This window comes from Leucopleurus acutus (genome assembly GCF_964270905.1).
Source record: "Leucopleurus acutus genome assembly, chromosome: 10".
In the NCBI taxonomy this organism is placed as follows: Eukaryota; Metazoa; Chordata; class Mammalia; order Artiodactyla; family Delphinidae; genus Leucopleurus; species Leucopleurus acutus.
In genome coordinates, this window is record NC_139153.1 from 31,317,189 (window position 1) to 31,330,026 (window position 12,838).

At 52.2% G+C, this 12,838-nt stretch overlaps 1 protein-coding gene across 1 annotated transcript in view; it reads left to right on the plus strand.

The window, feature by feature from the left end:
- Positions 1–1,823: 1,823 nt before the first annotated feature.
- Positions 1,824–12,838, plus strand: part of FAM107A (family with sequence similarity 107 member A) — a gene marked incomplete at its 5' end in the record, with an annotated part of 77,242 nt that continues 66,227 nt past the window's right edge. Inside the window, one exon of the mRNA XM_082847538.1 lies at positions 1,824–1,847. Coding sequence (XP_082703664.1) covers positions 1,824–1,847 — 24 coding nt within the window. The remainder of the gene's footprint in view (positions 1,848–12,838) is intronic.

Below are 12,838 nucleotides of genomic sequence, written 5' to 3' on the forward strand. Positions count from 1 at the left end.
GACTATTTCATCTCATCCTCCATCATTTATTTATCTGCTCCACCAGTATTTACTGAGTGACTGCAACATGCCAAGCGCTATTCTAGACCCAGGGGGTAAACTGATGAACAAGACAGACCAGGTCCCAGCCTTTGTGGAGCTGCCATTCAGGTAGGGAAAACAAACAATAAACACAGAAATAGGATCATTTCAGTTTCTGACAAGTGCTATAATAAATAATAAACAGAGAGCCCAGGAGGCTACTTTGTAATAGGGAATCAGGGAAGGCTTCTCTGAGGAGGTGATAATTGAGCCTGAAGGATAAAGAGGAAAGAATCATGCGAAGATCAAAAAATGGAGTCAGGGAGAGAGATGGGATACATTTCAGGCAGAGAGAGCAGCAAGTGCAAAGGTCCTGAGGTGAAGGGGAAAGTGGTAAGACCAGGAACTGTCAGGGAGATAGGGGTGTGGGAAACGAAGTCCAAGAGGCAAGCAACACTTGATAAATCAGACCTCATGGACCAGGGGGGATTCCATTCTATGGGCAAAGTTGGATCTAGAATACCTAATCCTTGACTCTTCACCACCAACTGCCATTTCATAAATCATCTGTGTCATAAATCATCACTGCACCAGGCACTGTGCTGGAAGAAAGGGAATGGTGCCAGGGTTTCCTCACCCGCCCAGCTCCTGGGAAAGGGTATTGTGCTTAATCAAACTGGTTACCCGGGACTTGGCGGTGGGCAGTGAGTTAATCACTGGAATTATTAACAGCATAATAACAGCAGCATCTAAAGTCTATGGAGAATTGTTGTCGTCCGAATCCTCTGCTCAGAGCTTTACGTGAATTACCTCATTTCACCCTCACAGCCCCACTGGGTGGGACCACTGTCAGTCCGCTTTGGTCAAGAGGAAGATTTATAAAGCAGGGAATGACGGGATCTGATTTAAGCTGTAACAAGACGAGGGCTTCCGCTGCACCCACCTTCCCTTCTAGCCCCCGGAGCAGCCCCGTGCGCTGTGGTTATCTGACCCCACGCACACAGGTGAACCTGTGGCTCAGAGGTCAAATCACGTGAGGAACAGAGCTGTGACTCCAGCCTGAATCTTGCTCCAGGCTGGCGACAAGCAGAGGGAAAGGGGTGGAAGTGAGGAGGAGGGTGACTGCGGGGGGATGCTGAGAGCTTGGCTCCCAGCCTGGAAGCCGGCCTCCAGGTATTTTCCTGGCCCGAGCCCAGACCAGCCGCCCTGCCTGGACAGCCGCCCCGGTGAATGAAGTGTTCTGCTCGCAGCGTCTCTGCTCGGGGAGAGCCCCGGCCCCGAGTGTCTTCTGAGATCTATTATTAATGGGGCTGAGCAGCCTGAAGGTCACATCCCCACACAAGCCCGCCCAATCCCCCGCCCCGGCCGCCCCAGGCAGCCTCCACCGTCTGGGCCAGTCTGCTGGCGAGAAGGTCAAGGCCTGCCCGCCGGGCCGCCAGAGGTCACCCGCCTGCCGAGCTGCCGGCTACAGAGGGCAGAGGACCGCTCTGCTTCTCCCCAACCCCGACTGCCTCAGTGTCCCCTCCTGAGAGGGGCGGGGGTGCAGGAGAAGCCCTGAGAAGCCACAGGGACCCCAGGAGGGCATGTGGCCGCCCGGGGACACCGGGCCCCTCGGTCAGGATCAATCACCCTAAGCCTGTCTGAGGAGCTGCCGGCTTAGAGCAGCTGTGAAAGCCGCCTTTGTGCCTGAGAAGAATGAGCCGCCGGAGGACGGGGGGCGCTGGCCCAGGGAACCCCTCGGGCCCCGGCTCCTGAGACAGCACCGCAGTGAGGACCCCCAGGCCTGGCGCCCTCTTCGTGCCATGGGAGCTGCCCAGGGGAAGAAGGTAGGAGCCCCCGAGGGTCCTGCTGGGGCCCTGGACACGGGAAGGGAGGCTGCATGAGCCAGGTGGGAGCCCTCACCCACCGCCCGCCGGCTCCCCGGAGCCTCAGCCGGGCACTGCCCACCGGCCTCCCTCCCTGAGCTCACAGCTAAGATTTGCATCTAGAAACCTGGCTGAGGCTCAGGGCAAGGCTGGAGTCGGATCTCTCCATCTCTGAAACAGACCTGGGCTGCCCAGCCCTCCCTGGTCTTCTACACACACACCTCTTTACTGCCTTGCATACAGGCTCCCTGACGCCCCTCCCTGAGCGCCAGGGGAGCCTGGCCCAGGTGGGTGCAGGAGCAAGAGAAAAAATAACGATCCTTGTAATTAAGTTGGCCAACCATTGCTACTGATTTCTGTAACTCAGCTCCTCGTCTGTGAAGTGAGGACAATAGTAGCCACGACCTCAGAGGCTTGTCGTGAGAATTAAAAGAACGAGGTAAAGTGTTTGAAAGAGTGCCTAGCACATAGTGGGCTATATACAAGCTCTAATCTGTTGTTGATAGAATTCTCTTCATATTATTATCCATCACCTTGTAAGTCTGGGATCTCCACTGGGAAGGGGGTGGCTATAGATAACACAGCCAGTGCGGCATTTCTGAAAATAAGGTCTGTAGACCCCCTGCCTCAGCGTTTAAGATGGGGTGGGGGGGGGGCTTGTTTAACAGTCGCCTTCTCAGGGCACACCCAGACCTTCCAGGTCCGAGCCTCTGGGGAGGGAGGGGGAATCTGAGTTTACTCACCGGCTCCCGGGGGATTCTGGTACATGCTCACAGCCTACACTGGCCGGGACTGCGATCCCAGATCCCAGCTCTTCCTCCTAATAACTGCGATGAGGAACTAAGCCCCTCTGGATCCCAGCTTCTCACCTGGAAAGTGGGGCTGGTACCCGTCTCATGGGAGGTTCCGTGAGATAATGCCGGTAAAGTACTTATCATGCTGCCTGACACCCAGAGGGCCCGCCCGATACACGGAGGCTCTAGTCCTCGGCCAACTCGTGATGACCTATTCCATTAAAGGCAGGGAACTAAGGCTCAGAGGCAAGACATGATTTCTTAGCCAGGGTCATGCAGCTAGTGGGACAAAGGGCAGGATTTGAATTCCCTTCTGCTTGACTCCAAACTTTCTGCCAACCCAGCCCATCCCACATTTTTTAAATTTGAAGAAAAACACATTGTGGACGTCGTGGAGGAAGCACTCTGGACCTCAGTTTCTCCATTTGCAAAATGGGAGTGTTGGGCTAGATAACCCCTAGGGACCTCCTAGTGCTGGCCTCTGCTTCCCACCTCCCATTGTTTCACATGCGGAGTCGGGCCTGGAATCTCCTGCCTTCCCTCAGCATTCCCAGCAGCCTTACCCTAAAAGCTTGATATTCTGGGGCCGTCACTCCCTGCCCTCGCTACCCCCCTGCAATGCTCACTCTTGCCTGCAGGGGTAAGTGTGGGTCACCTGCCGTCAGGGCAGGTCGATGATCTGACACAGCCCCTGGGAGTCCCAGAGCTGCCTTCCCAGCCAAGCCTTGAGCCCTGGCCCCAGCCAATCCCCTCTTTCAGGAACACTCTTCCTCTCCCAGAGGAGAATGAGCTCAGTCTCTAGATCCTATCTGTGCTGAATATGAAGGCAGGGAGTCATCTTGCAAGCCAGCTTCCCAGGCCTAGAAAAGACCCTAACAAGGTCTAGCCCAGGAATGGGAAAGTATAGCTCACGTACTACCTCTCCCTATTTCTTCATCCGTGGCAGACATCACAGTCCATCCCTGCACACTTTCCCACTAAGTCTAGACAGCTTCAGAGTCCTCAACACAGCATCCCACTCCCATACCGGTCAGTCAGAACTCGTCCCAGGTTGAAAGCCAAACCTATTCCTGGGCCAAGCCCTTCTCCTGCCCAGGGATAGCCCTCCCGGGGAGAAGGCAGCAGGCTACAGTGACTGGGAACAGGATCTGTAGAGTCAGACAGGCCTGAGTCAGTCCCTCCACATCCTCTGTAACCTTGAACAAGTCAACGCACCTCTCTGGGTCTCAGATTCTACCTTAGTAAACAAAAGATAATAATCCTCAGATGATCGTAAAACCTAAATGATGTCATGCCTGGGACAAAACAGGCACTCAGTCCATGTCGTCTCTCCCTGAATTGGATCCTCTCGTACCTGCGTCCTCTTCTGAGCCTCACAACTCTTCCTCTGAGCCAACGAGGGCATCAATATCAAACCCAATGGCAGATGTAAAAGCTGGAATCCAGCAAACGTGCTTCCCCCAGCTGGTCAGTGGTGAGCCAGCCTGGAGCAAAGGCTGTGAGCAAGCCCAGGCCAGGCCCCCTCTGGAGAGTCCTCCATCTGTGGACCAACCCCCCCCAACCCCCAACATGCCCACCTCTCTCTCTCTTTCTGGAAGCAACAGCGCCACTGGTCTTTGTGTGATGTGTAACAGGCCTGCTATGTGGAATATAATCCTCATCACCCATGCATTTATTCTCCCACTGGCTTGTCCCATAAAGTTCACCCTAGTGTCCTCCAGGAGATCCCCAGACCCCCTCCCATAGTTATGGCTTAATCAGAGTCACAACATAACAGCTCTGGAAAACCCTTGGTGATGTGGCCCAATCCCCTCCCCGTTGAACAGCTGGGAAGACTGAGGCCAGAGAGAGGAAGGACTTGCACAGGGCCATGCAGCCAGGACCAGGGCATTTCTGCAATGCCTGGCAGCTCCAGAGAGGCCATGGAGCTCCTTCCCCAGCACCATGAAGAGGGGATGGAGCTGCACCTTGGAGATGACTGCTGCCCACTAAATGCACTCTCTCCTGGTACCTAACTCTGTCCACTGCATCTTCATTCTCTCCGGGCCTTCCGCAGGCCTTCCGCAGTAGACTATTAAGTGGGTACCTGCTGCCCTGTGCTGGGAACTGAGCCAGGGATGGAAAGGGATGGTCCCTGCCCTCACAGCCTTCTCTGTTAGTTGGGGAGACTGACAGGCAGGCAAATAATGATAGGTGGGAACAGCCCATGTGACAGTAGAGACGGGGCTGACTGGTCAGATGAGCGTCAAGACCATCTCCAGCTGCAGCATGGGGACTGGGTGTGAGGACTCCAGGTTGGAGGTGGCTGCTGAAATCCCCATAACTTGGATTTCACTTACAATGCTGTCTGCTGCAAGGAGTGGAAAACCCAACCCCACTTGGTTGGAACAATAAGGAAATGTATTGGGTTCCCTAAGTGGAAATCCAATGGCTCAGTAATGTCTCAAGGACTTTTTCTAGAAACCCACAGCCAAGGTTTTCTTGAATTTCATTGGCTCAAATTGTCACATGCCCATTCCTAAAGCAGCCCTTGTCCCCTGGGGAATGCCAAGGGCATTGGCTTCGCCTGGAATCCTGAACCTGCTGCTGGCAAATGATGGAAGTGGGACCCTATGATTGGTTGAAGCCAACCAGAGACCCCTTGGGGCTGGAGATCAATACCCCAATGTCATCCCCCCAAAACTCAATGTGAGAGGGGAAGATGGATGCTGGGCATTTGATCACAGTGCCCCACCCAGAGGGAGAGGTGATGGTGGTGTCTCTGACCATGGTGTAAACAGAGAGAATGGGAAGAAATTGAAAAGTTTGAGGGTGAGGCAGAAAGAGTGCTGGACCAAGAGTCAAAACACAGACATTGCTGCTTCTGTTCCTCCTGGGCAAGTTATGAACTTCCCTTGAACGCAGCAGTTTTTAATCTACAAAGTAGGTACCCAAGCCACACTCAGGATTTTTGCAATGATCAAATGAAGGCATTTTCAATACATGGAAGCAATGTATCTAACTGTTTGGAACATTCCAGAAGCTGCAAACATTGGCCAGTTGGGCATGCATTGATTCTAGAGAGATGAGTGCAGGCAACATGTCCTGGATGGAGCCTTGTTTTAAGTCCTTGCGACAGTGAGGTGGCAGGTCCTTGGGCATCAGGGGGTCCAGGAAAAGCAACTCCCACAGGCCTCAGACACCCCTTGAGGGCTAGGACACTTAGCACTCTGAAATATTTCTCCAAACTCAGCACCACCCAGGGTTTTCACTTCCCTGAACGACTCTGTTGATGTTTGCCAAGATGCTCAGTGCTCTGCATTCATCTTCATTAGAAGAAAGTTTCCTTGGCTGAAACAAAAGGGAAAAAATATGGGAGAGATGGCTAAATTTGATAAATGGCCTGGAAGGGAGTGTTCGTTCTTATAGATCCCAAAAGGCACACATCTGGCAGGGCTCCACTGGCTCCCCAAACACTTATCCCCACCAGTGATGGAGGGGTCCCCCCAGCCCCGGCCCCAGGGAGGGTTCCTGCTCACCAGCCCCCAGCTGAGCAGGGCAGGGGGACCGTGTTAGGAGGCCCTCACCATCCGCACTAACCCATCACCCCCTCTCTGCCCACCGCCTCAGACTGCTTCTGTGTGTGGGAAGGAGGCCAAGCGCCCCACTCCTCAGCACCATGGGGAGTCCGCCACTGGCTTCCCAAGACTCAGTGGGAGGCTTGAGGACAAGAGGAGAAGGTTGTCGGGAGGCCCTCTCCTCACCCCCACCAAAACAGAGGTCTGCTCCTCGCTGAGCCCTCACCTCCCAGCATCCCTCCAGCCTCTCAGGCTCCGCTCACACCAGCGGCTGCCTGGAAGGCACTCCCAACTGCTATCCACACATCCAGCCCTTCCCTGAGTTCCAGGTCCAGCACCTGCCCACCTGCTCTTGTAAGTGTTCTTAGGGCCGGTGTGTGTTGAGTTCCGACTGCACACCCGACAGACATTCCATCACAAGGTGTGAAGGAAGATGAGGCGAAGGGATAGCAGTTTCTGAGCACCGACCCTGCCAGCCCCTATGCTGGGTGCTTTCACATGCTTCCCTTCAGCCCTCCCAGCCCAGCAAGGCAGAGGCTGCCATGCCCATGTCATGGATGAGCGACACTCAAGGATTCATCGTTCTGGGCAGCAGAAAGGGGCATTTGAAGGCAGGCGGAGTGACCTTTGGAAGCAGGAAAAGGGCACAGTTTTACTGTCCCCCAGGGCCCCCTAATGGAGCTTTAATTCTCCTCTGCCCCTGGCTTCCCCAAGCTGGGTTCAAGAATTGCCTGAACAGATATACAGGTTGGGCACTGCACAAAAGTAATGAGTGTATGGGTTCGTAGGGATGGAAATCCATCTCCCCCTCTGCCATTGGAGGTTTGTGCACAGGCCCTGGTTAGGTCTGCCGAGAGGCAGGAGTGTTGTAATTATACAATGCCATCACTTAAAGCCCTTCAATCACCTTTTCCAAGACTGAAACTTTCCCTGTGTGTCTTTACGGCTGGAAGTCCAGCTGGGGTGGGGAAGACATTGAAGGAGAAAGAAAGAAAGACGCCAGCTCGGGTGACACTTCTTCTAGGAAACCTTCCCTGCATGGACCTCAAATGTCCACACAGGACAAGGGGCTTAGATAAGCAGGGAAAGGGGCAAGCTTGTCTCAGAGCTGCATTTGCATAACTAGGTCCGCGTGTTTTACTAAATCTGGAGGATTAGCAGGGGTAGCTGGGAAGGGGCCAGGGAGATCAGAAGAGAATAAAGCTCCTACGGGGACCCCATTGCACCACCGCACCCCATTGCACCCTAGTCCTGTGGACTAGGACAAACCCATTAGGCTCTCAAAGCTCTCTCTACTGCGCTGACCACTGTTGCAATTTCATACTTCGTTCTATGATTTATCCTTGAGGGAAGGGAGATTGAGTGTAATGTTTGACTCCCCACTGTGTCCCCAGTACCTAGCACATAGTAGATGCTCAACAAACTGAGGAAGGAAGGGAAGGAGAGAGGGAGTCTGGGTCCTCATGGAAGTGACTTGAGGGTGGGGTTGAGGGCCAAGCTTACGGAGGATCCACACAGAACCTCGGGCTAGTGGGAAGGACACGGCCTGGCTCCCTCCGCTCTTCCCACACGTCCCCTCCTTTCCTTCCAATGGTTTTAAGTCTCTGACCCCAATTCCCGGATTCCCCACCCCACTTCCACCTGCCCACCACACACACACATGCACACACACACGCACACACCTACACACACACACACAGACCTTCCACCTGCACAGTTTCCTGGCCAAATGCAAAATCCCTCATTGATTGTTCATCATTCAGTCAACAGATGTTGACCGGGCACCTACTGGGTCCCAGGGTCCCAGGCACCAGAGACAGACCAGTGAACAGGACTCAGGCCCTGCCCTAGGGGTGCACAGCCCAGCAGGAGAGAAATGAGTCACCAGCAATGACAGGGCCGGTGCCGGGTGCTCTGATGAGGGGAACACAGAGGACCCAGGGCCCAGGAGGGGGGCCGCAAAGAGAGGGGAGCAGTCAGGGAAGCTCCTGGCTGGCCTTTACATTCCTCCCACACGCACCAAAGCTAAGGGCTTGCGAAAACTTCACACAGCACAGCTGGACCTTGGTCTACGCCTGCAGGAGGGACTGAACCCACCCCGAATGGTTCAGAAGCCTAAGGAGTCCCAATTCCTCTCAGGCCTCCAAACTTCTCATCTGTACAACAGGCACTTCCTGAAGAAGAATAAGAAAGTTTTCCAATAACTGAGCTCCCACAGAATCCTCACAACAGAGGTATGGAGCCCTTATTTCACCAAGGCAAAGATCCAGATACAGGGAGGGTGAATTCACTGCTCGCGTTCACACAGCCAGCAAGCGCCAGAGCCGGGACTTGAACCCAGGTCCTCTGGCTCTTCAGCCCACGTTCTCCTCGACTTGTTTTTTTGCGCGTCAGGATGAAACTGCACCTCCAGCCAGAATGAATCTTCACCTTGCGGGTAGAGTTACTAGCCGGTGGTTGCTCCAGTCCCGCTGGGAGCAGCAGCAGAAGGGCCTTAAAGTTCAGAAGAGTTTAATTTCCATGGTGAAAGGGCTTGGAGGTGGGGCAGGAGGGACCAAATCAAAAGGCAGCTTTTGAGAAGGCAGAAGCCCAGAAGCAGCTCCCTCGCTGGGGCCCAGGGATCTGCTTTCAGAACACTGTGTCTCCCAAGCTGACATGAACGAGGGGCTTTGTTCAAGCGAGAGATCAGATCTCAGGCCTGGGGCAGAGGGAAAGGGCAAGGAGCTGGAGCTTTTCTTCTTCATCTAAAGTCCGAGGGGAGCCAAAAACAATCAGCGAGGCCGCCCCAGGGAAGCCAAGAGAGGCTGGCTTGGACTTGGTGACATCCTGCTCCCAAGGAAACTCAGGACGGGCCCGGGGGCATCCCACAAGGGATGTCATGCCCAGAGCCTGCGGAACTCAGCCAGAAGCCAGGAGGTGCCCACAGGCGTTCCTTATGCACTTGAGCTCTTGGGAACACCTTAGGGGCATTTTGGGGTGTACGATGGGGCAAACCTTCATGGGGAGTCCTGCCATCAGGTCAGCATTTGTGAGGGTCCCATGGAGACTCTAATCACAACCAGGCACTGGGAAGTGACGTATGGGTTCCCTAGGGCTGGGTGGCTGAAAACAACAGAAATGTGTTCTCTCACAGTCCTGGAGGCTGGAAGCCTGAAATCAAGGTGCCGGCAGAGCCGTGCTTCCTCTGAAGGCTCTGCAGGAGACTCCGCTCTCTGCCTTCTGGCCTCGGTCGTAGACGCATCACTCCAGAGTCTGCTGCTGTTGTCACATGGCGTTCTCCTCGTGTGTCTGTCTGTGTCTCTTCTCCTCTTCCTGAAAGGACACTAGTTGTATCAGCTCAGGGCCCACCCTCATTTTAACTTGATTACATCTTCAAAGACCCTGTTTCCAAATAAGGTGACATTCACAGGTACAGGAGCTAGGGTTTCAACATATCTTTTGGGGGGAAACAATTCAACCCATACCTGTGACCCTCACCTCACTGGGCCCCTGGACCTCTTCTTAGCCACCTGAAGTTACATGTCACTCTAGCTGCAGCCTGTTCATTCTCTCCTGGCTGCTCTTCCAGGGACTGCAGTTCATTTTAGAGCCCATTCATTGCAGTGGCTTCCCACGTGGGAGACCCAGAGCAATCTATTTTGATTCAGAATCTGATCCTCTGTCCTGAGCAAAACTCTTCACGAGCAGTTACAGGGAAATCCACAACCACTGGGCGCTCCGTGGCCAGTGGCCAGTGGCCACGGGCCACAACCACTGGGCGCTCCGGCCTGGCCTCCTGAGATGCTGGCTCTCGCTCACTCCGCTTCAGCCACACTGCACGGCACATGTTTCTCCCACAAGCCAAGCTCTTCCCCACCTCAGAGCCTCTGTCTATGCTGTTCCCTCCACCTCCTTCAGGTTTCATCTCACAGAGGCTGTCCCTGACCCCTCCAGCAAAACTACCCCTATCGTGGTCCCCAGTCCTACAGTCGCTTCACAGAACTTACTTGGCTATTTCTTTAACTGTTTCATATCAGGCTTTCCCAAGCAGCATGTCAGCTCCATGAGGGCAGGAACCTTCTGTCACTCCCTCTGGTTGCTAGGTGACATACACTAGGCATGAGTGAATGAATGAATGAATGAATGAATCCATAGCTACCATCCAGGGAACTCACGAATATTTCCTGAGTATCCACTCTGAGCCAGAGGCTGCCTCAGGCCCGGGGTGTGAAGGAGAGCCCAGTCCAGTCCCAGGGCCACGGTCGGCCCAGGGAGACAGAGAGTACAGGCCACGCTGAATGGTTGACCAACAAGAATTAGAAAAAGGAGCCCTTCACACAGGCCTTCACCATCCACTGCCATAAAATTGAAAATTCAAATGGTACCGTCTACCATACTACAGTTGGATGTGAACATGGAGATGGCCCCAGGGACCACTGCCTCCTCCTGATGTCTTAGCACCCCACTCCCACCACCATAAGCCCTCTACCTCTAACGGCCCTGGAGCAGAGGAAGAAAGAGCAGGACCTCAAAACGATGGAGATGTAGTTTCTGACACCCAGCAAGCTTGGGACTTGCACTGGTGCTCAAACTCCATGAGGGGATCAAGAAGAAACTCTCAGGCTTGCAGGGAGGAGTGTCCTGGGAGCTCCCACTCCCAGGAACATCGCTGACAAGAGCAGGTGTGGCACGTGGCCTTGGTCATCTCAGCGCATCACATCAGTTGGCCCAGCCAGGCCTGATCTGGGAGCGACAGGCTTCCTATGTTCAGAAGCCCCTGTTTGGGGAACCGTACCCAGATACTCTAAATCCTTAGGCCTGGGAGTTCTTTCAAGCAGGACCTTCCCGAGAACACCCAGCCTCAGCCCTTGCCCTCAGGAGTCCCCAGGTGAGGTCACACCTGAGATTAGTTCTTTTCTTTCTTCCAGAATCCCTCTTGGGTCCTTTAATATAACTGGATTCAGTCTTTCCTGGGACGATAGTATGGAATGAACTGGTCCTTGCATAATATCGGTCACATTCTTCCTCAGAGATGAGTTTTGGATAGGTAAACGAAATTTTTTATTATAATTGTTAAGTTTTAAAAATCATTTTGATTAAATATTAAGTAACAGCAAAAGATTATTTGGAAAACATGCATATATGAGGTATAACAAAGCATGACCCACAAACACTCGTGTATCTAACCACTAGCTAAAGAAAAAAGCGGCCAGCCATTACCCGGGAAGACCCCGGGCCTCTGCCCATGTTTCCCCTGCTTTCCCCTCTCAGAGGACACCTCTTTCCCTCCCAGACATCATCCCAGAATCCCTAGGTTCTAGACTGTTGAGATTCCAGCTTTGCATAAATGGGATGGGCGTATTTGTCTGTAATCTGTTTTTTTCACTTACCGTATGTTCCTGAGATTGATGCCCTTTGCTGTGTGCATCTGTAAGGTATTTGCCAGGTTGTATAGTGTGTCATTGTTTAAATATGCCACAATCATCTAGCCACACTGCTGTTGGTGGACACTTGCCTTGTTCCCAGAACATCTGCCATTACAAAAAATGTTCCTGTGAACTTTCTTGCATATCTCAGTGTGCCCATATGTCTCTCAGGTGTGGATCTAGAAGTAGGGTCACTGAATCTGAGGGCACATACATTCTCACCTGCCAAAACTTTACCTCTACCTTTAGGGTCTCCGCTGGGCCTGAGAATTAAATCAACCCAAAAAAGAATAACAGGAAAAAAGTGTAAGGATTTTACACGTACGTGGGAGTCCCCATAGGAAAATGAAGACTCCAGAAGTGGATAGGTCCAAGTGCTTATATACCTGGTTGAACAAAGAATGGCAATTGTGGAAAAGTAACTGAAATAAATGGGGGAGGAGTGGCACTAAAGGAAAATACGAGTTATTTTAACAAGATCTGTTTGTACAGATTTCTCTTGCCCTCAATTCCTTGTCTCTGGTGATAAGAATGTTTCTTTCCTCCTGGTATAAGAAAGGCATCTTTCACAAGGGAGTTTTATCTCCTGCTTTCGGGAAGAAAAGGAGAGGTCAGAGGGCCCTTCTCACATCTGCTGTTTTTCAAGTGTCTTTAGCTCAAAATAATCCTTATGCCAAAGTAGCATATTTGGGGGGCATATTCTGCACGCTTTGCATGTTTACAAAATAAAGCCAAGGTGGTTATAGCAAATTACACTCCTACCAGCAGTATATAAGTGCTCAGTTACCCCCGCCATCTTTATCAATATTTTCTATTTTTCAAGCTTTTTAATTTTTGTGAACCTGGTGGGTGTATACTGGTATCTCATTATTGCTTTCCTTTTAAAAAACAGCAAGTTTGATTTAAAAGATATATTTAGAAAGCTATAAATTTTTTTCAAGCACTCATGAGCATTTACAAACATTGACCACATTCTAGATTACAAAAGAAGTCCAGATACCAAAGCATCATACACATCAGAGTACACATCTACAACATCTTTAGACCTGAACGATAATGAAAATACTATATATCAAAATGTGTGGGATGCAGGTAAAATAGAATTGAAGGAGAAGTTTATAGTTTTAAGTGTAGACAGAAAAGAAGGCTGATATTTAATGAGCTAAATGTCAAAGTTAAGCAGTTGGTAAAATAAC